The 25,719-nt window shown below is 39.8% G+C and overlaps 2 protein-coding genes across 2 annotated transcripts in view; both read right to left on the bottom strand.

Moving 5' to 3' along the window:
- PRRG1 (proline rich and Gla domain 1) overlaps positions 1 to 25,719 on the bottom strand; it is a 143,760-nt gene that overhangs the window by 53,444 nt on the left and 64,597 nt on the right. Inside the window, exon 3 of the mRNA XM_061410456.1 lies at positions 8,737 to 8,897. Coding sequence (XP_061266440.1) covers positions 8,737 to 8,897 — 161 coding nt within the window. The remainder of the gene's footprint in view (positions 1 to 8,736; positions 8,898 to 25,719) is intronic.
- LOC133243494 (transcription factor E2F6-like) overlaps positions 20,296 to 25,719 on the bottom strand; it is a 70,028-nt gene continuing 64,604 nt past the window's right edge. The window contains exons 3-4 of the mRNA XM_061410455.1: positions 21,519 to 22,583; positions 20,296 to 21,302 (exon numbers count right to left, since the gene is read on the bottom strand). Coding sequence (XP_061266439.1) covers positions 21,527 to 22,393 — 867 coding nt within the window. The 5' untranslated portion in view covers positions 22,394 to 22,583 and the 3' untranslated portion in view covers positions 20,296 to 21,302; positions 21,519 to 21,526. The remainder of the gene's footprint in view (positions 21,303 to 21,518; positions 22,584 to 25,719) is intronic.

The raw sequence follows: 25,719 nt of genomic DNA, 5'->3' as shown, positions 1-25,719 counted from the left end.
GAATCAGAGATCAAATTGCCAACATCCGTTGGATCACAGAAAAAGCAAGAGAATTCCAGAAAAACATGTAATTTTGCTTCATTGACTACACTAAAGCCTTTGACTGTGTGAATCACAACAAACTGGAAAATTCTTAAAGCAATGGGCCTACCACACCACCTTACCTGCCTCCTGAGAAACCTGTATGTAGATCAAGAAGCTACAGTTAGAACCAGACATGGAACAACAGATGGGTTCAAAATTGGGAAAGGAGTACGTCAAAGCTGTATACTGTCACCTTGCTTATTTAACTTATATGCAGAGTACATCATGCGAAATGCAGGGCTGGATGAGGCACAAGCTGGAATCAAGATTGCCAGGAGAAGTATCAATAACCTCAGATATGCAGATGACCCCACCCTTATAGCAGAAAGCAAAGAGGAACTAAAGAGCCTCTTGATGAAAGTGAAAGAAGAGAGTGAAAAAGCTGGCTTGAAACTCAACATTAAAAAACGAAGATCATGGCATCCGGTCCCATCACTTCAAGGCAAATAGATGGGGAAACAATGGAAACAGTGACGGACTTTATTTTCTTGGGCTCCAAAATCACTGCAGATGGTGACTGCAGCCGTGCAGTTAAAAGATGCTTCCTCCTTGGAAGAGAAGCTATGACAAACCTAGACGGCATATTAAAAACCAGAGACATTACTTTGCCGACAAAGGTCCGTCTAGTCAAAGCTATGGTTTTTCCAGTAGTTGTGTATGGATGTGAAAGTTGGACTATCAAGAAAGCTGAGCACCAAGGAATTGATGCTTTTGAACTGTGTGGTGTTGAGAGTCCCTTGGACTGCAAGGAGATCAAACCAGTCCATCCTAAAGGAAATCAGTCATGAATATTCTTTGAAAGGACTGATGTTGGAGGTGAAGCTCCAATACTTTGGCCAGCTGATACAAAGAACTAACTCATTGGAAAAGACCCTAATGCTGGGAAAGATTGAAAGCAGAAGATGACAGAGGATAAGATGGTTGGATGACATCACTGACTCGATGGACACGAGTTTGAGCAACCTCCAGGAGATGGTGAAGGAAAGGGAAGCCTGGTGTGCTGCAGTCCATGGGGTCACAAAGAGTGACACGACTGAGTGACTGAACTGAACTGAGCTTTTCTGCGTGCTTGCCTTTCCTCTCAGGAGGGAGGGTCAGCACATTCACTGCTGAATGTCCTGTGTCTGTTATGTAGCAGGCAGTCAGCAGATAACATCTGAATAAATCTGCACAAATCCCTACATTGGTGAAAATGAGGACCATGAAGCATAACACATTTACTTCTACTGTCTCACAACTAGACTTATATTCCCAATTAGGTAAAAAAATCAATGACAACAACAAAAAATTCTACTGAAATCATACTTTTAAACTTCACGAAGTTCAGATTTGGGGATAAGGAAAATAATTATGTGTAAAGTGGTCTGAGTGCAAGGTTTTAGTAAACAAAAAGTCAGTTAACTTACAGGTGGTTTCTCAGGTGGCTCAGTGGTAAAGAATCTGTCTGTCAATGCAGGAGAAGCAAGAGATGCAGGTTTGATCCCTGGGTTGGGAAGGTCTCCTGGAGGAGGAAATGGGAACCTATTCCAGTATTCCTTCCTGGAACATTCCATGGACAGAGGAGTCTGGTGGGCTACAGTCCGTGGGGTCACAAAGAGTCAGACACGACTGCTTACACACAGGTAGTCTAAGACTAGAAAGCAAATGCCAAAAGTCATGAGATCACTACTTCCTATAAATTAAATGGACTTCATAATACACCAATACATTCATTCATTACTTCATCAAGTATTTCTTTAATGCCTAGCATGTACGGGCACTGTTTCATATGCTAAAGACCATAGCTATGAACAATACAGAAAAGAAACGCTGCTGTCAGAGCTAACAGTTAACAAATACCCTGAATACATGTCAGATGCTGATAAGTGCTGGGAAGAAAAACAATGCTCAGAAGGGGCAAGAGCTTGCAACTTTCAGTAGAGCTTGCAACTTTCAGTAGGATACTTCCTCCCTGAGAATGTGACCTTGATGGAGCGTGGTGACAGAGCTCAGAAACATCCACCTAGAAGAGGAAAGAGCAAGTGCCAAAGCCCTGAGGCAGGACACGTGCTACATGTGTATATGGAGCCACAAGGAAGCCACAGGAAAGTGACCAAGGAGTGATGTGTCACAGGAGATACAATACAGAAGTGCCTGCAGCCGTGGTGGAGGTATGGAGTAGACAGAGACGAGGACTTATGGTGCAGTGCCCTGTGGGTGATTCTGACCTCTTGAACATTTATCGAGGAAGACAGGAAGCTGTTACAGAGAAGACACTTGGAAGGATCACTGTAGCCTGCTGTTTTGAGAACGACCAATGACGAGGTGGCCAAGAAATCATATGAATGAGCGAGTGATGGTGGCTTGGACGTAAAGTGGTACCAAGAAGACAGGCTGAGAGGTGGTTCTTTTTTTTTTTTTTTTGAGAGATGGTTCTATTCTGAATATATTTTCATGTTAGAACCAGCACTCTTGGTAGATGGAGTGTAGATATGAAAAAGAAGAGTCAGGGGTGGCAACAAGGTTTGGGGCTTAGCAAAGAGATGGATGGATGTATGGCTACCATATACTGAGATTAGAGTGGGATCAATCCTTGGTGGCCCAGCGGTAAAAAATCTGCCTGTCAATGCAGAAGACATAAGAGACATGGGTTCGATCCCAGTGTGGGAAAGAGCCCCTGGAGAAGGAAATGGCAACCCACTCCAGTATGCTTGCCTAGAAAATCTCGTGGACAGAGGAGCCTAGTGGGCTACAGTCCATGGTCACAAAGAGTCAGACACAAATGAGCAACTAAACAACGAACAACTGAGATCAGAAAGGCTGTGGCAATTCCAAGAGGAGATGTTGAGTAGGCAGTCAGTCACCTGGGTCTGCATTTCAAGGTAACTCTCCAGGACTCCAGGATATAAATTTGGGAGTCATTAACATTTCAAGCCACAAACTAGGAAAAGCTCACCAGGGGTGTGAGTACAGACAAGGCAAAAATGAGGTTATTGCTGGAGGGAGATAAGAGGGTGAGAGAAAGTTCTTTTTTTTTTTTCCCTTAAAAGGTGGGTAGGTTAATGAGAACGATTCTACAGAGGGAAAAGGTGATGCTGGAGAGCACAAAGCAATTGCTGAAAGACTTTCTTTGATTTGCTTTGAATATTGCTGAAATGCAGCATCCTGTCTCTGAGGGCAAGAAAGGATATAGAGAAGCACTGACATGCATTAAGGGCCAGAGAGGGAAGCCATAAAGACATCATCACTCACCTTGAAGGAAACAAAAGAGGCCACTGGTAAGGTAGTACGATCTATAATTAACACATAAAAATCAATAGCCTACAAAACACATATCTAACCACAGATTTGTGTCCAGAATATACAGAAAACTCGGAAAACTCAAAAATACAAGAAAATCTGATCAGAAGGTAACCAAAAGATAGGAAGAAAGATTTCACAGAAGAGAATATATAAATGGAAAATAAGCATATGAAAAGATGTTCCTATGGCCACTATGGAAATGGAAATTAAAACCACAATGTATCACTACACATCTATCACAATGACTAAAAACAAAAAAACAGTGATGACACCAAGTGCTGGAGAGTACGCAGAGAAACAACCACTCAAACAGTGCTCTGGTGGGAATTTAAAATAGTCATTTATACAATGACAAATTAATCTGTCAGCAGCCTACAGAACTATACATATACTTACCATACAACAAATATATTCCTGGGGATTTACCCCAGAGAAATAAAAACTGATGTTCACATAAAAACCTGTACATAAATATTCATAGCAGCCTTATCTGAAATAGCCCCAAACTGGAAGCAACCCAGGTGACCCTCAACGAGGGAATGGTTCAAAAAACTGTGATACATCATAGGGATCGAACCTAGGTCTCCTACGTTGCAGGCAGATTCTTTACCATCTGAGCCACCAAGGAAGTCCATTACCATGGAATACTACTCAGCAATAAAAAAGAATGACCTATTGATACACACCAAACTTGGATGAAGTCAGGAGCATTATGTTGAGTGTAAACAGACAATATAAAGAGGTTGCATATTATATGATTCCAATTATATAACATTCTTATAATGACACAGGTGGGGAACAGAAGAGTGATTACCAGAGGTTAGGGATGTCAGTGGTGATAGAAAGGATGTGACTATTAAGGAAGATTTTGTAATAATGAAAGAATTTTGCATCTTCACTGTAGTGGTGGCTACAGGAGTCTACACAAGTGATAAAATGGCACAGAACTATACAGACAGGTAGTACCAATGTCACTTTCCCGGTTTTGATATGGCACTACTATTATGGAAGATGTAACCACTAGGGCCAAGTAGATAAAGGCTCTGGTGGGACCTCTCTCTGTTATCTTTGCAATTCTCTAAGAATCTATAATTATCTCAAAATAAAAAGTTTTTAAAAATCTAATGCATCCTTGAAAGTTTAACTTGGACCATAGGATTTCTTAGAATTCAAGTCAAAATAAATATATATGGTTCATTAATTTTAAAAAGTCAATAGCCCAGTACATGAATATTCATAGCAGCTTCATCTGTAATAACCTCACACCGGAAACAACTCAAACGTCCATATACATACAATGATATACTACTCAGCAATAAAAATAACTACTGTTATGTGAACTATGGATACATCTGAACATAATTATGCTGAGTAACAGAAGTCAGACAAAAGAGTGCATAATGTATGATTTCACTTATAGAAAACTCTAGAAAATATATACTAATCTGTAGCAACAAAAATCAAATGAATCATTGCCTGGGGGTGGTCTTGTTCATGGGGAGAGCTGGGAAGGAGGAATTACAACGGGGTTTTGGGAGTGATGAATCTATTTACTATCTTCACTGTGGTTTCATAGGTGTATGCGTATGTTAAAACTTAGCAAGTTGTACAGTTTATATACGTGCAGTTAATTGTATGTAACTCAATAAGGTTTAAAAAAAGATCAATAGCTCACACATTCACAAATAATAATCAGTTAGAATTTTTCATGGAAAAGAACAACCCATTTACAACAGCAACAAAGAAACAGGAACCAACCTAAGGAATGTGCAAAACTTGTATGATGAAAACAATAAAACATTTCTGAAAACGGTAAAACTTTCCTTATTTCAACAAACAGAAAGAAATCTCTTCTTGAGAGGGTGATTTAATACCTTAAAGATGTTAGTTCTCCCTAAGTTAATTTACAAACTGAAAGAAATACAAATAAAAACACTGACAAATGACTTCTTTCTGTGCTAGACACATTAATACTAAAATTTATATGGAAAAATAGGCATATGAGAACAAAACACTGAAAAAGCTTATAAAGGAAACTAGCTGTAATTTATATTAAATATGCTAACAATCTTCTATAATTAAAACAGTGTGGACTAGCATTTAAGTAGAATGATGGACCAGTGGACTAGAATATGAACAATCCTGAAGTTCACTAAATACACACAGAAATTGGGTTATGGTAAAAGGTAACTAAAATCACTGGGGCAAAGGATTTCGTAATAAATTGTGTTTGGACAACTGGATAGCTACGTGCAAAACAATCAGATCCATAAGTCACACCACACCCAAGAATAAACTAAGTGAATCAGAGGACTAAATGTAAAAATTCAAATATATTAGAAGAAATTGTGTGAATTCCTCTATAACCAGGGACTAAGAGGAAGGTTTTCTAGTATGATTTAAAAATCTAGATTCAATAAACTACTTGCTTAATGTATAGCTACAATGAAAATGAAAAAAACTGCATAAGTAAAACCCATAAGCAAAGTCAAAATATAAATGACAATTGCAAGCACATATTTGAAATGTATCACCAATAAAGGCTAGTATCTCTAATATATTTTCTAAAAATTCGGGGTGGGGAGGCATGGGAAGGACCATAAATATGATAGAAAAAAAGTGAACAAAAGGCCAAGACAACACACAAAATAGATATAATAATGGACCATAATACATGGCAAAATACACAACTTCACTCATAAGAGAATTGTAAACTGAAACACAACCAAGATACCATGTCACACCCTGCTAGTCAGACTGTGAGGGAATAGGCACTCTCTCAAATATCTGGGGGGAATGTAAAACATTACGAGCTTTCTGGCAAATTCTAACAAACCTATACACACATCAACCCTTGATAAGCAATCCAATTCTAAGAATTTACACTGAAGATGTACTTCCTATCATGCAAAATGATTTACTATGGCGTTATCTGTAATTGTAAAACTAGTGAAAACTACTTAACGCCAAAATACAACAGACTGGCTGAAAAAATGGTGACATATCCTTACAAGGAAGTCCTGTCAAGATTTTTTTTAAACAGAGTAAGCTCTGTGAATACATACAGAATGACTTTCAGAAGGGACAGATAGATGAACATAAACATTTTTCCCTCCCTATTATGATATGGGCATTAAAATTATAAAACCACTGTATGTGAGCTGTAGAACTGGGCAAATGAGTTAATATGACTTTCAGAAGCGACAGATAGATGAACATAAACATTTTCCCCTCCCTATTATGATATGGGCATTAAAATTATAAAACCACTGTATGTGAGCTGTAGAACTGGGCAAATGAGTTAATATACTGGTGTAATTGACAGCCAGGCTTCTCACTGTGGAAGAACATCTATGAAGAATATTTACATTTCACATACAAATACAGAATGGGGAAAAGAGAAACCCTGAGGGGTGTTGGAACTGGAGATTAGCAGGATGAATATGCAGGTCCCTAACACACACAGACACGTGTGCGTGCATACACACACACACATTTATATGCATATACATGTATCATTTTTTTCCCTCGCTCTGTTGTTGGAACATCCAGAAACAATGATACTCTGACAGCAATGAAAACACTCTAGCTCCCAGATCTTGGTTTCTAAATATTATTCCTAACTAAAAGCAAGCAAGGCTCCTCAGAGAAACAACCAATGCCAAGACTGGGGCAGGCAGGCAAAGTACAACAGTATCCTGGAGCACCTTGCTGAGCCAAAACATTAAAAAAAAACAAAAATGATAAGGACATGTCAAAGAGACAGAGAAACTGGTTTGAAGAAATTTCCATTAGCCAAATTTAAGATATTTTGATCAAAACACTGACAGTAATGGATTATAACTCACAGAATAAAATGATCTATGAAAGAGATAGATCAAGGGAAAATTTTTGTGCATAGTGGACTGCCAGCTAACAAATGTACACTTAACGATGGAGTCAGAAACTCACCATTTAGCATTATGTTAAACTAGAATTTCATTGATTCAGCCAAGAACTATCAATAGCAGATGTTAAAACTAGTGGGTAGAAGTTTGCTGGAGAACAGAACATTTTTACGTAGTGTCAAAGTATCTTCCCACTAAAGTTCTTACCTTTCCTTTAAAGGAACATGATAAAGCAGGATGAAAAGGCACTAGCTTTATGAAAACCACAGTAGAGTATCTAAAATTTGTACTTTTTTGGAAAAACACAATATCAAAACCTAATTTTTAAGTACATGAGCCAGGTTTTATCAGAAACTCCATGCTACAAAATACTATTTATACTATAATCTTATTGTTATTAAAATTATCTATGTACTATGAATAGGCTAGAATGATAAATACCAAAATTATAAAACTGATAGTACTAAAAATTCAAGTAATTTTATTCATTTTTATGTTTTACCATATTTTCAATGTCTCTACAATAAACATGTATTACTTTTATAAGAAGAAAAAGTATGGGAAGAAAAAAACCCACAAGGAGTAAGCAGATACAACATAAAAAAGCTGGAAATAAATTTAAAAGCTAAGAGTGTTTTGTGATTGCATGATGGCATGATAGATGATGTATTCTTTTCCCTGTTTTTACCTGTGGGACTTCAGAGTTAAAAACCCTGACGCTCACAACTGATCACTTTATACACTGATTTTGCCTTTGCTGTGCGCACCGAAATCTAGCAACACTGCCTCTCTGCTCATCTCTCCTTGAATTCCTTCCTCTTCGCCCCTGGATCTTTCCTTACCTAACAAGAAACCACATCATCTTTCTTTAAAATTTCTGCATCCACTGCTCCTGAGATTATCTGATGTCCCCTGAGCACATCCCACACCACTTGTTTCTCAAGTAGTGTTTTTTTCACAGCAGCGTACAGGAGTGGATCTTTATACAATACCTACCTCTCTGAAACATCATTTCCTACTGTAAAGCAGTTTCAAAGAATGTACACCATTGTCAGAATGGGGAGGGGAGTTCTGATATGTCTTTTCTCTGGTAGAAGTAAAATGTTTTAAAACAGCGTCACTATCTACCAGCTTTCTCTGTACTTTCTCTGTGATCAAGCATGGTAGGGTCATGATGGTATCTGCAACTTTCCTGGACAAAGCCTTGCGTAAAACATGCTTACTTAGCCCTTGCACGGATGATCAAACTCAGCTCAGCAGGGTCCTATGGAAATGGAGCTCTCAAACACAGATCAGCACACAGGAAAGTGGACCGAGACCTCTGACCCACATTGTGTTCTTAGAGACCACACTTAGAGTTAGCTCTTTGAGAGGCTAGTTTTTAACTGATAGCAACGCACACGTTTGGGAATGCAGGTTTTAAATATACATCACAAAGGTAGGCAAATCTATGAATATTTTAAAAGACTGCCAATATACTCACAGTTTTTTCGTTATTTTCAAAAGCTTCTCTTGCCTCTTCAAATGTACAGACTTCTTCTTTGCATTCACGCTCAATGTTGCCCTGTCTTATTTCTTCGAAGAGTCCATTCGCTCTTGGGTAGCGTTTTAATACTGAATTGGCTTTTTCTCCAGTGAGAAAAACTACAAAGAGATATAATAATAAGCATAAAATTGTAATTAAAAGTACATGTGGAAAGTTACTGTACAAGATGAAGTCTGCTAGACGCTCTTTAGAGAACATAGCCAACACCCTCAACCTCTTTCTCTAGGTCAGCAAGGAAGTAACACTCGGCTCTCAACCACCCCATCCATCTGCTGTCTTCCTCATCATGTGTGTCCTTTCAGTGGCAGTTGCCCTGGGCAGGGACAGTGACATAATGAACTATCCTATATCCAGACTTTAGCACATTCCTGCCAACCATGGGTGTTTAAATATAGCAATAATGAAACCAGTACATGCATGCATTCATTACTGTAAGAGAACGCCCCAGGCATTCTGCTGGTGGATAGCAGCAATGAAATAAAAATCCAGTCTGTGGACTATCAGTCTTTGTTACCCCTAACTAAAAATAAATAAAACTCCAATTGACCTAATTATGTAAACCCAAAGCACCTTTACTCATGTGAAAAGAAGAGGTGACAAAATACTATCAAGAAATTAAGATAAATTTGGCCATAATTCATTCCAAAGAATATTAATAGTCATTTTGTTCTAAATGCACTTAGCTTGAATATATTTTGACATGTTAATATATTTAACCCCATTTTGATGTCCTTCAGAAAAAGAAAATTGTTCTGTCTGACTTGTAGAGGCATTTCATATAAACATTCAAAATGCACATTCATGATACCAGTAAAATAAGGCAATGGTTATAATGCACACTTGTGGGAAATAATTTTTATGTACAGATTCATTTTAAACTAAACTTCAATTACATTTGTCTAAAATGGTCATGCTTGTTTGAAAAGATAAATAGAATGCTACCAGAATTTAATCTTCTGCTAGAGCAAATAAATTAGAAAATACCCTAAGCTTAAAGACCTCTGACATGTGACAAGGTACATAATAGATCCTTCAGAAAATTAAGGGGAAAAAAAGGCCAAATTTTGGGGGGAAAAAAACATTTTGAAGTTAAATGAAAATAAGTAAATATTCGCTTAAAAATGGCAACAACAGGAATGAATTTAAGGTTTACCTCAATTTTAGAAGTGTGTATTTGACTTTATAGAGGATACAGATTCATTACTTAGGACTCTTTAAAATATCCAAATTGATACAAGTTAGATGGGTACACTGAAAACTATGGTATGTCTTCCTTCCTTCCTTCTGTGCCTCAGAAGGGTTAAGTAGCGATAAAAATGGATCACAGAATCATAAAAAATCATTAGAAGAAATCCTAGAACATAAAAGGGTGCTGCTGAGTTGGAGAGTAATAGTAGAATTTTCTGCCAGTGCTTTTCAGTTTAGCTGCATGAGCATCTCTTGTTGGACTTACTATCACACATCCTGCTGGGCCTACCTCCCAGAGTCTCTGATTGCACAGGGCTGGGGTAGAGCCAAGAAGCTGCATTTCAAGTAAGAGCCCAGGTCACACTGGTGCTGCTGGGCCCACTCCCCACAGTTTGAAAACCACTACTCAAATGGGAGATCCTTAGAAAATTAGTTCTGAGGAAGGTGTTTATGGAATGCTGGGATTAACAAATGCAAAAAGATCTTTTACTGTATGACTTTTTAGGACTCTTACTATGTATTTAATATATATTTGAAATCTCCAGAAAACAAACACAACACATGCGTATGTCACATTTATTTGACTATGGAGCCCTTTTCCAAGGGACATTTCACTGAATTAACAACTTCTAGTCACCGGTCTTATTTATGGCAATGAGAAACAATTCTCTTCCATACAATAGGCCAACTAATACATGAAGATGGTAACTGACTTCCCTTGAGGCTTCTCTTTTCTAGGATAAACATGTCTTGTTCCTTCATCTGTTGGTCATATACCAGAAAAATATATAGGAGTCCCTGTATCATCTTTATCACATTAAATGCTATATTCTACACTGAGTGTGGTCTGACAAGTACAAAACTAATCATGGCTATCAGCTTCCTTGTTTTTAGACACACTAGATATGTCAATTGTGCTTCCCTGGTAGCTCAGCTGGTAAAGAATCTGCCTGCAATGCAGGAGACCCTGGTTTGATTCCTGGTTCGGGAAGATCCACCAGAGAAGGGATAGGCTGTCCACTTCAGTATTCTTGGGCTTCCCTGGTGGCTCAGCTGGTAAAGAATCCACCTGCAATGCGGGAGACCTGGGTTCGATCCCTGGGTTGGGAAGATCCCCTGGAGAAGGGAAAGGCTAACCACTCCAGTATTGTAGCCTGGAAAATTCCATGGACTGTATAGTCCATGGGGTCGCAAAGAGTCAGACATGATTGAGCAACTTTCACTTTCAGATATGTCAATGAAGTCTAAGGCTTCCTTAACTTTTGGTGACAGGTTTATTGAAAATAAACCAATCAATAATATTGTATTTTAAGCTTTTAAGAGGGGAAAAACCCTAAATTCTCCTAAGGGAAAATCTTACATGCTGTCTACGTTGAAAAATGTGTCAAGGAAAGCAGCTGACTCCTAAAATCAGAATGCAGACTAATTCAGAAGATCACACAATTATAAGGTAATGTACAGCAGGACACAGCCCTTCTAATTCCAGCCTAACCAAATTACCAAGAGCATTCTACAAACATCTCCTGTGTATTTCTTGTACTGGGAGGCAACGTGATATAATACTGAGACCTCTAGATGCAATAACCTGGCAAGGAGGTTTTTATCTCACTTGCCAAATATGGTCAATTAGAAGTTACCACTTGGAACAAGAATCTGACTAGTAGGAAAGATACTGTTACAGATTAGTTATGTCCTGGGAAATATTGAAGACAAAAAGGAGAGGGGGTGACAGAAGATGAGATGGCTGAATGGCATCACTGGCTCAATGGACAGGAGTCTGAGCAACTCCAGGAGATAGCAGAGGACAGGGAAGCCTGGTGTGCTGCAGTCCATAGGGTCACAAAGAGTCGAACACAACTTAGCGACTGAACGACAACATGTCTGCCATATATTAGGGAACAGGAAATTGTGGAAGAGTATTTTCCAGTCCTAATCAAAGTAATTTGGAAATCTAATGGGTGATGTCAGAATTGGGATCCTTTCTATGCGAAAGCAAAATAAGGGAAAGGTGGCATCTTGAACCTATAAGGTAAGATCAGACTATTTCTTCCTAAAACGCTGGGCAATCTCCATGATGCAGGGGCTTGTGTTTGGACTTAATGTTTGAAACTAAGGTTGATTATTTTCCTCTACCTCCTTTTCATCAAAATGTGTGAGGTACCCCAGAGCTGTCCAGAATCATGTGTATGCCTTCTTCAGAGATGACATGATATGACAAGTATACAGACTGTAAATCTACTCTAAGAACACAACACTGAGGTGGTATTCAAACATGTTCTTGTCTCATTAAAGTACATAAGGAAAAACCTAAGCTGTTTTCTATTCAGTTAGGGAACATCCTCACTAAGGAAAATATTTCAACTCTAAGACTGAAATACCACCATAAAATAAGTATATTAATTAAAAAAACATAGCTACTTTTTCATAATTTCAAAATAAATAGCTCTCACCCATGCTTTCTCTTCAAAAGAAAACAGTAAAAATAAGTGAAATAAGATGACTGCTCAAGTAACTCCCTAAATTACTCCCTTAAACCAAAATATGTAGTCATGTTGCATATTTTTAACATTGCAGGATACTAAAACTGATATTTTAATGTCAAAAATCTTTATCTAGGTAAAATCATGTGCATATATTTGCTAAAAAACAGCAGATGGCAGGGCCTGAAAGTTAACAGCTCATGTGGAAAATCTCTACTCCCCTTATCTTATCAGTTCTCTTATCTTGGGTCTGAATTTACTCAAAGAGCCATTATTTAAAGTGGCAAATGTTTACATTTTTAAGTGAGCAAAACTTTTTATTTAGGACATATTTACTGAACACAGACTATGTACAATGAGATAATGACAAGTCACAAAGATCAATAGGAAATGGCCTTTGCCCTCAAGGTTCTTTGGTGCAGATAATGAAGATAAGAGATAAACAAACAGCTCTAATGGAAGATGAACTAGATATATGCTGTTTGAGGTTGGCTGCTGCTGCTGCTAAGTCACTTTAGTCGTGTCCGACTCTGTGCAACCCCAGAGACGGCAGCCCACCAGGCTCCCCCGTCCCTGGGATTCTTCAGGCAAGAACACTGGAGTGGGTTGCCATTTCCTTCTCCAATGCGTGAAAGTGAAGTCGCTCAGTCATGTCCAACTCTTAGCGACCCCATGAAGTTGGCAGGCAGGCAAATTTCTTCTGGGTAGGTGTGTTGGTGGATGGGAGAGAGGCCTGGAGAAGGACGAGTGAAGTGTATTAGGGCTGGCCTTTTAGGGACATGCAAAGATGGTGAAGAAAGACACCCTACGAAAACAAAAAAGTGAGTGAGGGCCTAGAATCAAATAAACCTAGGGCCATAAATAAGGAATAATGAGCTTGCCAGTAGGGCAGAGTTCACCATTTAAAAAAGGAAGAGAGGGAAATGGGACTTGAAATGGTTTGATAGCCGTGTCATGAGGCACTGAATGTTAGGCTAAAATATTTAAACTATTTGATAGACCCAGCACAGTCATAAATAAATAAATAAAGTTATTTTTAAAGTTTACTGAAAGAGAAGCGCTAAATAAAGGAAGCAATATTCAAAAAAAAAAAAAAAAGATTTTAGACCGATACTTCACAGAGAAAAACCTAGAAAAATGTATATGTACAAGATTTAGGGGTAGGATGAGGAGAAAATGGAGGGATAAAGGCCAGGAGAAACGCTACTTACATTAGACCAGGTTAAGAAATGATAAGATCATGCTTTAGAATGGTGCCAAAAGGAAGGGAAAGAAAGGGACAGATGTGAAATTTAGGGTTAATATAACCCAACATATAAATATAACTCAATGTGCGATGCCTTTGGCCACTACACCTATCATGTAGCTTATTCCTCAGTCAAACCAAATCTTGTCATTCTCCATACAGGCTTTTTCATGCCTCCATAACGCTATACCTAATATTTCCCCTGCCAGGCAAACTCCTATTCTATTCAGATATGAAGTGAAAGTGTTAGTCACTCAGTTGTGTCCAACTGTCTGCAACCCCATGGACTGTAGCCCACCAGGCTCCTCTGTCTATGGGATTCTCCAGGCGAGAATACTGGAGTGGGTAGCCTTTCCTTTCTCCAGGGGATCTTCCCGACCAATAGTCAGACACAACTGAGTGACTAACACACACTATTCAGCTGTAACATCCTCTAAAAATGCTCCCTAGATTCTACTTCCCACTTCATTAGACACAGCTGCTATAGACTCTGAGTAATTAGGTAGAATTCAATTATAGCAATTAAATAAACTATATTGTAATTTTATTAGAAGTTTTAGTATGCCTATCTGATTCCCTCTCAAGACTTGCGGACGGGCCCCACGTATTATTAATATTTTGATCTAACCTCTGTCTTTCATAATGCCTAGTAAAGATTTTGGTATAGAACAGGATTCAGTAAGAGGGGAAATGAAAACGCAGAACAGGAGAAACTTGAAATCTGAATGACTAGAAACTGGGAATCCATGGGCCATACCTCCAATTATGAAGCAGCATCACAAAGTTAATATATGATTGTGAAACAAACACATTTACAGCAAAGTTTCTAGTTAGCCAGCACTTGAATGTCCTTTTCGCAAAAGCAAGCACCTTTTGAAATTTGTACAACAGTTCTATTTGGACTCTGCTTGGAGCATATGTTTTGTTGCTGTTCTGAAAGAAACACTGATTTGCCCCAATAGTTATGTAGCAGGAGAGCAGCTGGACACCTACTGATGTGGGAAGAGGGCAGAGCCAGTTCCTGGCAAGGAACTAGCAGCTTAGCTTCCCAAGGTGTTGCAGCCAATTCATGACAGATGTGTTGGATAGTCTACATTTGGGGAGAAATTCATTGATACATCACATTGGTTGGATACCACACAAACTATGAGCTGAAGGTCATTCAGTTTCATTATTAGGTAGTTCTACACAGAAGGTGGATTTTGGCTGTGATTTAAAAAAAAAAACAAAAAACAATAGGTGCTATGTGTGAGAAGAAGTGAGAATGTGTGAGAAGTGAGAATGTGTGAGAAGTTTTGTGATCCTCAAAAGGTACACACATCCAATTAGTAAGTAACTGCACGGCTATTTAAAAGAAATATCAAAACAAAGTGTGAGTTTTTTGGTTTCCTAATGCACATAAGTTCAGTTCAGTCACTCAGTCGTGTCCAACTCTGCGATCCCATGGACTGCAGCACGCCAAGCCTCCCTGTCCATCACCAACTCCTGGAGCTTACTCAAACTCATGTCCATAGAGTCAGTGATTCTGTCCAACCATCTCATCCTCTGCCATCCCCTTCTCCTCCCACCCTCAATCTTTCCCAGGATCAGGATCTTTTCCAATGATTCAGTTCTTCACATCAGGTGGCCAAAGTATTGGAGTTTCAGCTTCAGCATCAGTCCTTCCAATGAACACTCAGAACTGATTTCCTTTAGGATGGACTGGTTGGATCTCCTTGCAGTCCAAGGGATTCTCAAGAGTCTTCTCCAACACCACAGTTCAAAAGCATCAATTCTTTGGCACTCACCTTTCTTTATAGTCCAACTCTTACATACATACATGACTACTGGAAAAACCATAGCTTTGACTAAATGGACCTTTATTGGCAAAGTAATGTCTCTGTTTTTTAATACGCTGTCTAGGTTGGTCATAGCTTTTCTTCCAAGGAGCATAAACATAACTAATGCCCATAAAAGTTATGTTTATACTATACTATATACTATTAAGTATGCAATAGCATTATATCTTTAAAAAGTAATGTACATACCGTAATTAGAAAATACTTGATTGCTAAAATGTTAACTATCACCTGAGAACAGAGGGTTGCCAAAAACCTTCAATTTGTAAAAGTCGCAATATTTGACAAGTGCATTAATAGGAAGTATTTATTATCTTTTTAAGAGGTGACCAAGCTCTCAAGATATAAATACCTATTAAGTTGTTTAGACCTAATTACTTCATAAATGGAACTATTAGGCATTTCTTTTGGCCTATAGCTGCTATGAAAAAGCCACTGCAAACTAAGAGTACTTTAAACTCAGCAAGTTTGGGAACCTCTGACCTAGGGGTTCTGAAGACAGATTGGGTCTTGCCAATGTGCTCCCAAATCCATCTGGCACATCAAGTTTCAATGAGCTGCGAAGTTTCCTCTTTGAGGAAGGAAACTGAGATCCGTTTTGGAACTTGAAAGTTGGTGACACCTGTCACATGGGCTAGTTACTGTGGCCCTGATAAAGTTAGCAGGAAAAGAATCCAGTGTAGTCCCCACCCCATCCAGTCACACCCCCTCAGTTGTAGGTTACCTTCAGTTCTCCCCCAATTAGCTGCTCCAGTTCTGCCAGCTTGTCTGGGGAAGAGGCCAGGGAGATGAAAACTGAAATACACAATCACTAGGTAGCAAAAACACTGGGCAATCAGGCTTCCTGTGTTATGGAGCGAGCAGAGGGGAGTGAAGTGCCGGGTAGAAAGGTGTTCTCCTCTTTCCCTAGTGCTGCTGGTAATTACTACCAGCCCAGCCAGGGCAAACCTATGCCTCAGTTCAGGAAGTGGCTCCTCTACTGTCCTTGGAATTGCTGGGTATCCAAAAGCCTGGTTTGGGTGCCCAGGTTTCAGTGTAAGATGGCTCAGAGGTTAAAGTGTCTGCCTCCAATGCGGGAGACCCGGGTTTGATCCCTGGGTCGGGAAGATCCCCTGGAAAAGGAAATGGTAACCCACTCCAGTATTCTTGCCTGGAGAATCCTGTGGACAGAGAAGCCTGGTAGGCTACCGTCCACAGGGTCGCAAAGAGTCAGACATGACTGAGCGACTTCACTATTCACTATACGCCAACAACAACATGAAGAGCAAGAAAAAAGGGAGACTTCCTACAAATGCGCCTAGCATTCCATTATCTTTCTTCGGTGCAGGAGGCAGGATGTACTCCTCTATTTGTGGGAGAAGGTGAGCTTCACATCCTACTACTCCTTCATCTTCATCACTCCTCACAGGATGTACTCCTCTAGACTTCAGGTGCAACCCTAGAGTTCCTACATGTCCCACAGGAACAGGGCTGGTAAGGGAAGAAAGAAAGACATTCTCATATTTTCAGGGGCTGTGGTTAATTTGAGTAATGAATGTGATCTCACTGGTATCCCAAGTTTGTTAAATGGTACCCATCAGCTACACATTTACAAAGTAAGGAAGAGGCATTAAAGCAAACAGCTATGTGAGGAAAGCCAAAACCCTAAGCTTCCCTTCCTCATCTGTAAAACTGGAATAACAGCACCAACCTCAGTTATAAATGAGGTAGGTATTGGACATAAGGTGCTTTGCTCAGAGCCTGGCAAAGACTGGAGCTCAATAAACAAGAGTATGATTTGTTGTCACTGTCCTGGTAGCAGTTATTTCATTAAAGAAAAAACAAGAGATTTATTTACCAAGATGATAAAAAAATACACTTAGAAAAGAAAGAATAATTGATCAACGATAGGATTAATTTGCAGTGAGTCTGTATGATTAACTCCAGGGATGCCTGGAAGTCTGGTCTCCATGGTCAAGTTTGGGATGAAATGTACAAGCTTTATACAATGCTGTTTAAAGCCCTTGGAGGCACTCTGTACTAGCCTGTCTAGTTTATTGAAAAATGTATAGATTGATGGTTTGCACTGATGGCATGCAGCCTAATTTCAGCTATATGACCATTAAATATCAAAGATTCTCAGTAAACTTGTCCTCTGGCACCCCTGAGACCAAGGTTATCTTGCATGTATCTTGACTGTTCTCACTGAGAAGACAAAGCATATCCTGTGTTACAAAAAATGGGCTTAGGAGCCATCTTTCTCCTGCTGCACCATACCTTCATCATTGTTGTTCAGTCACTAAGTCAAGTCCAACCCTTTGTGACACTATGGACCATAGCCCCGCCAGACTCCTCTGTCCATGGGATTTCCCAGGTAAGAATACTAGATTGGGTTTTCATTCCCTCCTCCAGGGGATCTTCCTGACCCAGGGATTGAACCCACGTTTCCTGGATTGGCAGGCGGATTCTTTACCACTGAGCCACCAGGGTAGTCCATACCTTTATAATACCTTATGAGAATCTCATAGGTCCTTTCAATTAGTTAGTGTCAAGTAGTGGCTACTTGGAGAAGGCAATGGCACCCCACTCCAGTACTCTTGCCTGGAAAATCCCATTGATGGAGGAGTCTGGTGGGCTGCAGTCCATGGGGTCGCTAGAGTCAGACACGATTGAGCGACTTCACTTTCACTTTTCACTTTCATACATTGGAGAAGGAAATGGCAACCCACTTCAGTGTTCTTGCCTGGAGAATCCCAGGGCTGGCAGAGCCTGGTGGGCTGCCATCTATGGGGTCGCACAGAGTCAGACATGACTGAAGCGACTTAGCAGCAGCAGCAGCAGCAGCAGTGGCTACTTTGATGATTCATAAATATTCTGAGGATATCATGAGATTTAAAATTTTGAGGGCTTCCCTGGTGGCTCATTGGTAAAGAATCTGCCTGCCTGTGCAGGAGACATGGATTCCTGATCTGTGACGACCCCACATGCCATGGAGCAACTAAGCCCATGTGCCACAACTAGCGAGCCAGTGCTCTAGAGCCCAGAAACCACAATTACCAAAGCCCATGTGCCCTAGAACCCATGCTCTGCAACAAGAGAAGCCACCGCAATGAGAAGCCTGTGCACCACACCTAGAGAGTAGTCCATGATCTCCGTAACTAGAGAAAAGCCTGGGAAGCAACGAAGCCCCAGCACAGCCAAAAATAAGTGAATAAATAAATAAAATTATTTTCAAAAATTTCAGAAATTCTTCAGAATATAAATTATGGACTATTTCTGGTCCTTATTTAAGAAGGACTTGATTTTATAAGAAACTCATAAGGAAGTATCCTTTACCATACCTTACATGCTTACTTTTGTTAACTTCAATTTTTGTCAAATGTGTGCTAAGTCTGTCATCATGAGAATTTTAACGAAAGATTAGAAAGAAGCTCTTAAGGATTGAGAATTGAAAATCACACACATGACAGATATACATATTTAGAGAAGCATGAATGAGTAGCTGTAACAAAATATCCTAAATTATTTTCTACTGATATTTGGGTTATTTGATAGTTCAGGTAGCTATTCAATATCTGACATAATCATTGTGGATATTAAGGATAGTAAGACATTATTTATGCAGAAGTCACTCATACCCATAAACTTAGAAACAAAACACGACCAAGGTGATGCATTCGAACTTCTGTTTTACCTATAAGGGAGCCCTAGCTCCCTTAGACTTAACAAGGATTAATTTACTCATCCCTCATCCATGAGCCTGGCTATAAGACTGGAAAGCTTATTTTGCACATTAAAGCCGAGAAGTAGAAGGGACTAGGGGTGAGCTGAACTAGATCAACACACTGACAGCAACAAGAAATGAAAGTTGGTGGATCTGACGAGGAAAGAGATAGGAGGCCCTTTGAGGTTATTTACAAGTTTACAGAGGGCTTTTGTTTACATGATCTCATTTTACTCAGAACATTTTGCAAAGTAGAGTATTTGTCATATCTCACAAGTAAGAAACTGCTGTTTAGAAAGGATGCTATCACTTGTGGCCATGCTTCCTTTGTTGGGTTTTGGGGGCACCATCTTCTTCAGTTGTTTTTCCCCTTCCTCTCACTCTTCCCTCTCAGGAAAGGCTTTTTCTGCTGTCTTTTCCCTTAAAATAAATGTTAACTGGCCTCTCCTCTTCTCCTTCCCTCTAATTAGGTGACCTCATCCACTCTCATGTTTAGTCATCACATATAAGTGACAGCTGCCAACTCTACAATGCACAGCCTGGCCCTGTCCAAGGAGCACCTGACTGATACACACACCTTCTGCTAAAACTCTCATGTTCATCACCTGTGCCCAAGGAGCACAGTGAGCAGTCCCAGACTGGCAAAGGCAGTTGGCAGGGACTACTAGGAGGGAGGAGGCTTGTGTTCAGCAGAGGGGCAGGACTGGCAAAAGCCACTGGAGCTCACAGGTGTGCAATTCCTAAATGCTCAGTATTATCTTCCAATATTTTGATTTTTGATTCCTATGCTCTTTTTATACATGGTTTTAATTCCATGTTGCTTCAATTCTTTCTTTGAAAGCAAGAGAAGCTTAAGATATGAATTTGAATGACACAGGAACCTTGTATGCTACACAAGCCAAGTATTATTAGTCTAATTTTACCATTCACTGACTCACTCACTAATTTGTTCAAACATTTATGTAGCACTTTTTATGTGCCAGATGTTGGTGCAAGGCAGTGGGCTTAACAATAAGACAAAGTCCCTCAAGGAGCTCATAGTCTAATGGCAAACTACTGAGTAAACTGAGGCACAGAGTGGTAAATGCTTTGCCCAATGAAGTGGAAATAATAGGTACCTGGAAATGATTGACTAGAGCTGGAGAGAGGGCAGGGTACCATTAGGTCATCATAAGTAAACCCCTTTGACTGAAGAGCAAGGCGACATACAGAAACATATTACAGAATCTGCTTGCAAAAAAGGTTAAAATAGGGGACTCCCATGGTGGTCCAGTGGTTAAGACTTTGCCTTCCAATGCAGGGGTGTGTGTTCAATCCCTGGTTGAGGAGCTAAGACCACAAAACCAAAAACACAGAACAGAAACAATACCGTAACAAATTCAATAGACTTTAACAATGGTCCACAGTAAACATTTTTTTTAATTTTTTTAAAGGCCAAAATAGTTTTCAATTGTCACCATGACTGAATTCACATCTTGCAAGGAATTATTAAACCATGATCTGATGGCATTTCTACACTTGCCCCCAAAGCCTGGGGGCATGCCACCAGTCTGCTCCAATACAATCTGTAGGGACCTTCAAGTCCAATTTTAACACTGGGAACCATAGTGAAATACAGTAATTTCACAAACTTTAAGGATACAGCATATTTATGATACCTCTACATACAGAAGTTTGGAAAAAACTCTTCTCTAACCCTCATTCAGAGGGTTCTGGTCAGTTATAAATACCAGAAAAATTAGAGAATACACCTGTTACTTTCCATATAGACATTATTTTGGTTGCACAAGGGTAAACAGTCTTTGAAATACTTTATAAGCAATCTAAACATTATACAAATATAAACAAAGACATCATGTCCAGATGCATGCATACCCCTATCCATTGCAGACATGAACCCATATTAAGGCAATTTCTCTTGTGATAAAAACACCTGATCCATGCAGCAAAGGGCAGAGTCCACAAAGAGCTGTCCATCCAGCCTGCCCAACAGTTTCAATGATACTCTGTGTGATGCAGTAATCTCAGGAGGCAAGATGTCTATTTCACTGGCAAAAAAAACAGGGAATAATTAATTTTTTTTAAAGTTGTTTTCAAATGCAGAAACCATAATTATCTAGTAATCTAAGTAGTGAACTGCCCGAAGTTACTCCTGGCCTTATTGCTGTAAGGGAGAATGAGAAAGCATCGAGGATGATTTATTCCTCTGAAAATCACATCTGGTGTGTAATTCACCCACCCGGATGTCCCCAAAGATTCAATACCTGGATCCTCACATGCCATTAGTTTTCACTTCAATCAACTCTTCACTCTGCTCTGGAGGATCTTCTTCTTTCTCAGGGTGAGGGTGTTCTGGCTGTGTGCTTTCGGAGGAAGAGCTTCCTACACCATCCGATGTTTCATTACTTGAGAGATCCTCCGCCATTTCACATACATAAACATCGATAGGTCCTGTGGTGCTCTTCATATTTAGTGAGACAGAACCCTCTAGGGGAATTAAAAGATCCAAACTGGTATCAGGCGGAGATTTAACTGCAACTACAGTCTGTTCACGGAAGATGTCAAGGCTATGAATATCTTCATATGACACATATGCTAGCCTCTTCTTTTCTCTGTCCGCTAGTAACTCATCCCACTGTTGAGAACAATCCTTAATTAATTCATCCAGAGATGCTTCTTTCGCTGATAAGTCAAGAAGTTCCGCCTCCAGCTGCCTCTGTTTGGGCCGTATTTCCAATTCATTAAGATCAGGTCCTATCCATTGAATATGGCTCCTAGACTTTTTTTCAACCAGCTTGATTCCACTTAAGACATTGGTGACATCATACAATCTTCGTTTTGGTATTCCCAGTGCTTCTGCAGCTTTATTTAAGTCAAGAACACCTTCTGGACTAGATCTGAGAAGAGCCATAAATCTTGGAGTTAAATCAGACAGGGATGAATTACACCGACGTCTCTTCATACCTGGGCCTTTTTTCATGGACACCTGTTGCGTACTATCTTCTAAATTAACTCTTACTTTTAATGGGCGCAGGTCCTTCGTGCAGACGGGGTCTTTGGATTCACCGCACACCGTCTTCTCCTCCACCCGGTCCACATGCAAGCTGCGTGGCTCCCAAGCAGGCTGCTGCTGACTCATGCTGCCCGGCTGGCCCTCGCCTCGCACTGCACGAGCTCTCCCGCCTTCTCCCACTCAAGTCGGGCACCGCTTCCAACACACCGGTCCCGGGGGACAAGCACGAACCTGGCCCCTGTTGTGATCAGATGCTCAACGTGGCTAGGCCGGCCCTCTGGCACACCGCTGCCCCACGCCCCTGGGAGCTGGAACGCTAGCGGAAAGAAAGCACACTGATCTACGGCACTCAGAACACGAGTCCCGCCATCTTTACGCATGCGCATGCCTGCTGCGGCTGGCACGTTCTGATGCACGCAGTATGGTGTTTTCACGTTTGTTTTGTTTTTGTTTTTTTAATACAAAAGATCGGCCTCAGCTTTGTGGCTCAGCTGGTAAAGAATCTGCCTGCAATGCGGGAGACCTGGGTTCAATCCCTGGGTTGGGAAGAGCCCCTGGAGGAGGGAATCTGGCTACCCACTCCAGTATTCTGGCCTGAAGAATTCTATGGAGTATACAGTCCATAGGGTCACAAAGAGTTGGACACGACTGAGCAACTTTCACTTTCAGCAATCGGCAACATGTATTTATTCAAATAGAAAGTTTGTTCCTAGTCGGTGTTGTGTAAATGTTGGTGTGCCACAATCTGAAACTATAAGGAGTCCGCGTACTAAGAGGTTATTTTTCTCTTTTTTAAATACATCTAATATCTTGTTTAGTTGTGAATTTCTCATAAAAGACTGTGTAAGATGCTAAGTTATCCATTTATTTGAGCCTTCTGTTGTTAGTCATATGAAAACTGCCTTTTGAGACTCTCTGTTTGAAGTCTGAGAAAGCCAGTATCTGTTCACTGCTTTCACCAACCCTGTATTGAGACAAATGAAAATTCAGGCAGAGTATGGAAGGGAGGAAAGATCCTGAATTTGTAGTCAGGTATGCGGATTTCTGTCCAGCTCTGGGACTAAACTGGCTACATGATTCTGCATTTGTTGCCAAATTTATCTGGGCCTGTCTCCTAATTTGTTAACCTAAGGTTTATATGTATGATTTCTTAGGTCTTTTCAGTTGTTACTGTAAAATTTTATACTTGGAAAGATTTTTGTTAAGTGGGAGTAGTGTATTGCATTCAAATTCTTTGGGGATATGAATATATTATTTTTCAGCCAAGCAATCACCATCTCCCAAACCAACAATAAAAACAAACAAGAAGCAAAAATCAACAAGATACCCTCCCCATCAAATCCTGTGCTCAGATTTATATACTATAAACATTTTTATAAAATGTCACACTCATATTTCCTTGCTTCTAAACTTTTGATACCATCATTCAGTCAGTTGTGTGTACATACAATGCCTTCAAGTTTTTTTCTGCTAAAATGGGTATAAATAGACATTTCTTATCACAAATGGATGGACACAACTTTCCTTAGAACAACTAAGTCTCACTAGAATTTTCAAGTGACATCTCACTTCCTAAAAACCAAATTATGCAAAATAAAAAGATCCTATTTGACTGTTGGTGGGAATGTAAATTGATACAGTCACTATGGAAAATAGTATGGAGATTCCTTAAAAAACTAGGAATAAAACTACCATGTAACCCTGCAATCCCACTACTAGGCATATACTCTGAGGAAACCACATTTGAAAAAGACACATGGACCCCAATGTTCATTGCAGCACTATTTACAATAGCTAGGATGTGGAAGAGATCTAGATGTCCATTGACAGATGAATGGATAAAGGAATTGTGGTACATATATACAATGGAATATTACTCAGTCATAAAAAGGAATGCATTTGAGTCAGTTCTAATGAGGTTGATGAAACTAGAGCCTATTACACACAGTGAAGTAAGTTAGAAAGAGAAAAACAAATACCATATATTAATGCATATATATGGAATCTAGAAAGAAGATACTGTTGAACCTATTTGCAGGGCAATGATGGAGACAGTCCCTGGGGTCACAAAGACTTGGACATGAATGAGTGACTGAACTGGACTGATGGAGACAGACATAGAGAACAGACTTATGGACACGGGGGCAGGGGGGTTGGAGAGGGTAGGATGTATGCAGAAAGTGGCATGGAAACATATACATTACCATAGGTAAATCAGATAGCCAATGGGAATTTGCTATGTGACTCAGGGGGCTCAAACCAGGATTCTGTGACAACCTAGAGGGGTGGGATGGGGAGGGAGGTTCAGGAGGCAGGAGACATAGGTATACCTATGGCCGATTCATGTTGATGTTTGGCAGGAACCAACACAATTTTGTAGAGCAATTACCCTTCAATTAAAAATAAATTTCAATATTAAAAAAGATCCTATTTGGATCATCTTCCTATTACTGAAAAAAAGAAAAAAGTTCCTCAGTCATGTCTGACTCTTTGCAACCCCATGAACTATACAGTCCATGGAATTCTCTAGGCCAGAATACTGGAGTGGGTAGCCTTTCCCTTCTCCAGGGGAATTTCCCAACCCAGGGATCAAACTCAGGTCTCCCACATTGCAGGCAGATTCTTTACCAGCTAAGCCACAAGGGAAGCCCTCCTATTACTTAGGGAGGTGGGAAAAAGATTATTTCTCAAATGTATTTCACCACTGTAACCTATCTGCGGAAATTAAAAGGCTATTTTTTTCATAGAAGGTAGGTTTATAATTCAGAATTTGTTGTACAGTGGTGCTCATGTGCCCATACAGGTTGTCACAAACTTACAACTTAGTTAGAATGGCATGTAGTATACATTTTCACAGGAATTAGGAAGTGGAAACCCACTCAGGAACTGAGACATTTAAAATATAATTTAATGTTATAGGACTGAACTAGAGAGAGTGGGGCATCTCAGGGTTTGAGAGAAGTAACTGTTGTATCTTTAATATCCTGAACCTGCTTCTTAAGGACAATGTAGTGGTTATGATCCCTATCTAAGAGTTCAAAAAAAGACATCTTTGTGCTATCAGAGGTATGCAATGAAATGCCAGATAACAGGCAGGTTTCCAGGAAAAAGTGTGGAGAAAAAGCCAGAAATGGATTTCTATAAGACTGAAGACAAAAGAGGTAGTGTATGTCTATAAAGTCAATAGATCCCTTCCCCCATGAGGAGGGATCTATTACTAATTCAATATGGTTTACTTGAAAGCCAAATTTTACATCATATATTCAGATGTCTCTTGTCTAATGATTTTATGCTTTGTAAGGAATAATTAGATACAGAGAAATTATCTAATAGATTCTCCCACAAGGGAAGGTAAAAAGCCAAATTTCTTTGAAGGAGTTTTACAATAACTCCTTATCAAAAAGAATACTTCATGAAATGGTAGATGACAGCAATCAAGTTACTAGCAATTA

Source organism: Bos javanicus, chromosome X (genome assembly GCF_032452875.1).
Source record: "Bos javanicus breed banteng chromosome X, ARS-OSU_banteng_1.0, whole genome shotgun sequence".
Lineage (NCBI taxonomy): Eukaryota > Metazoa > Chordata > Mammalia > Artiodactyla > Bovidae > Bos > Bos javanicus.
This window is presented reverse-complemented; position numbering and strand designations above follow the sequence as displayed.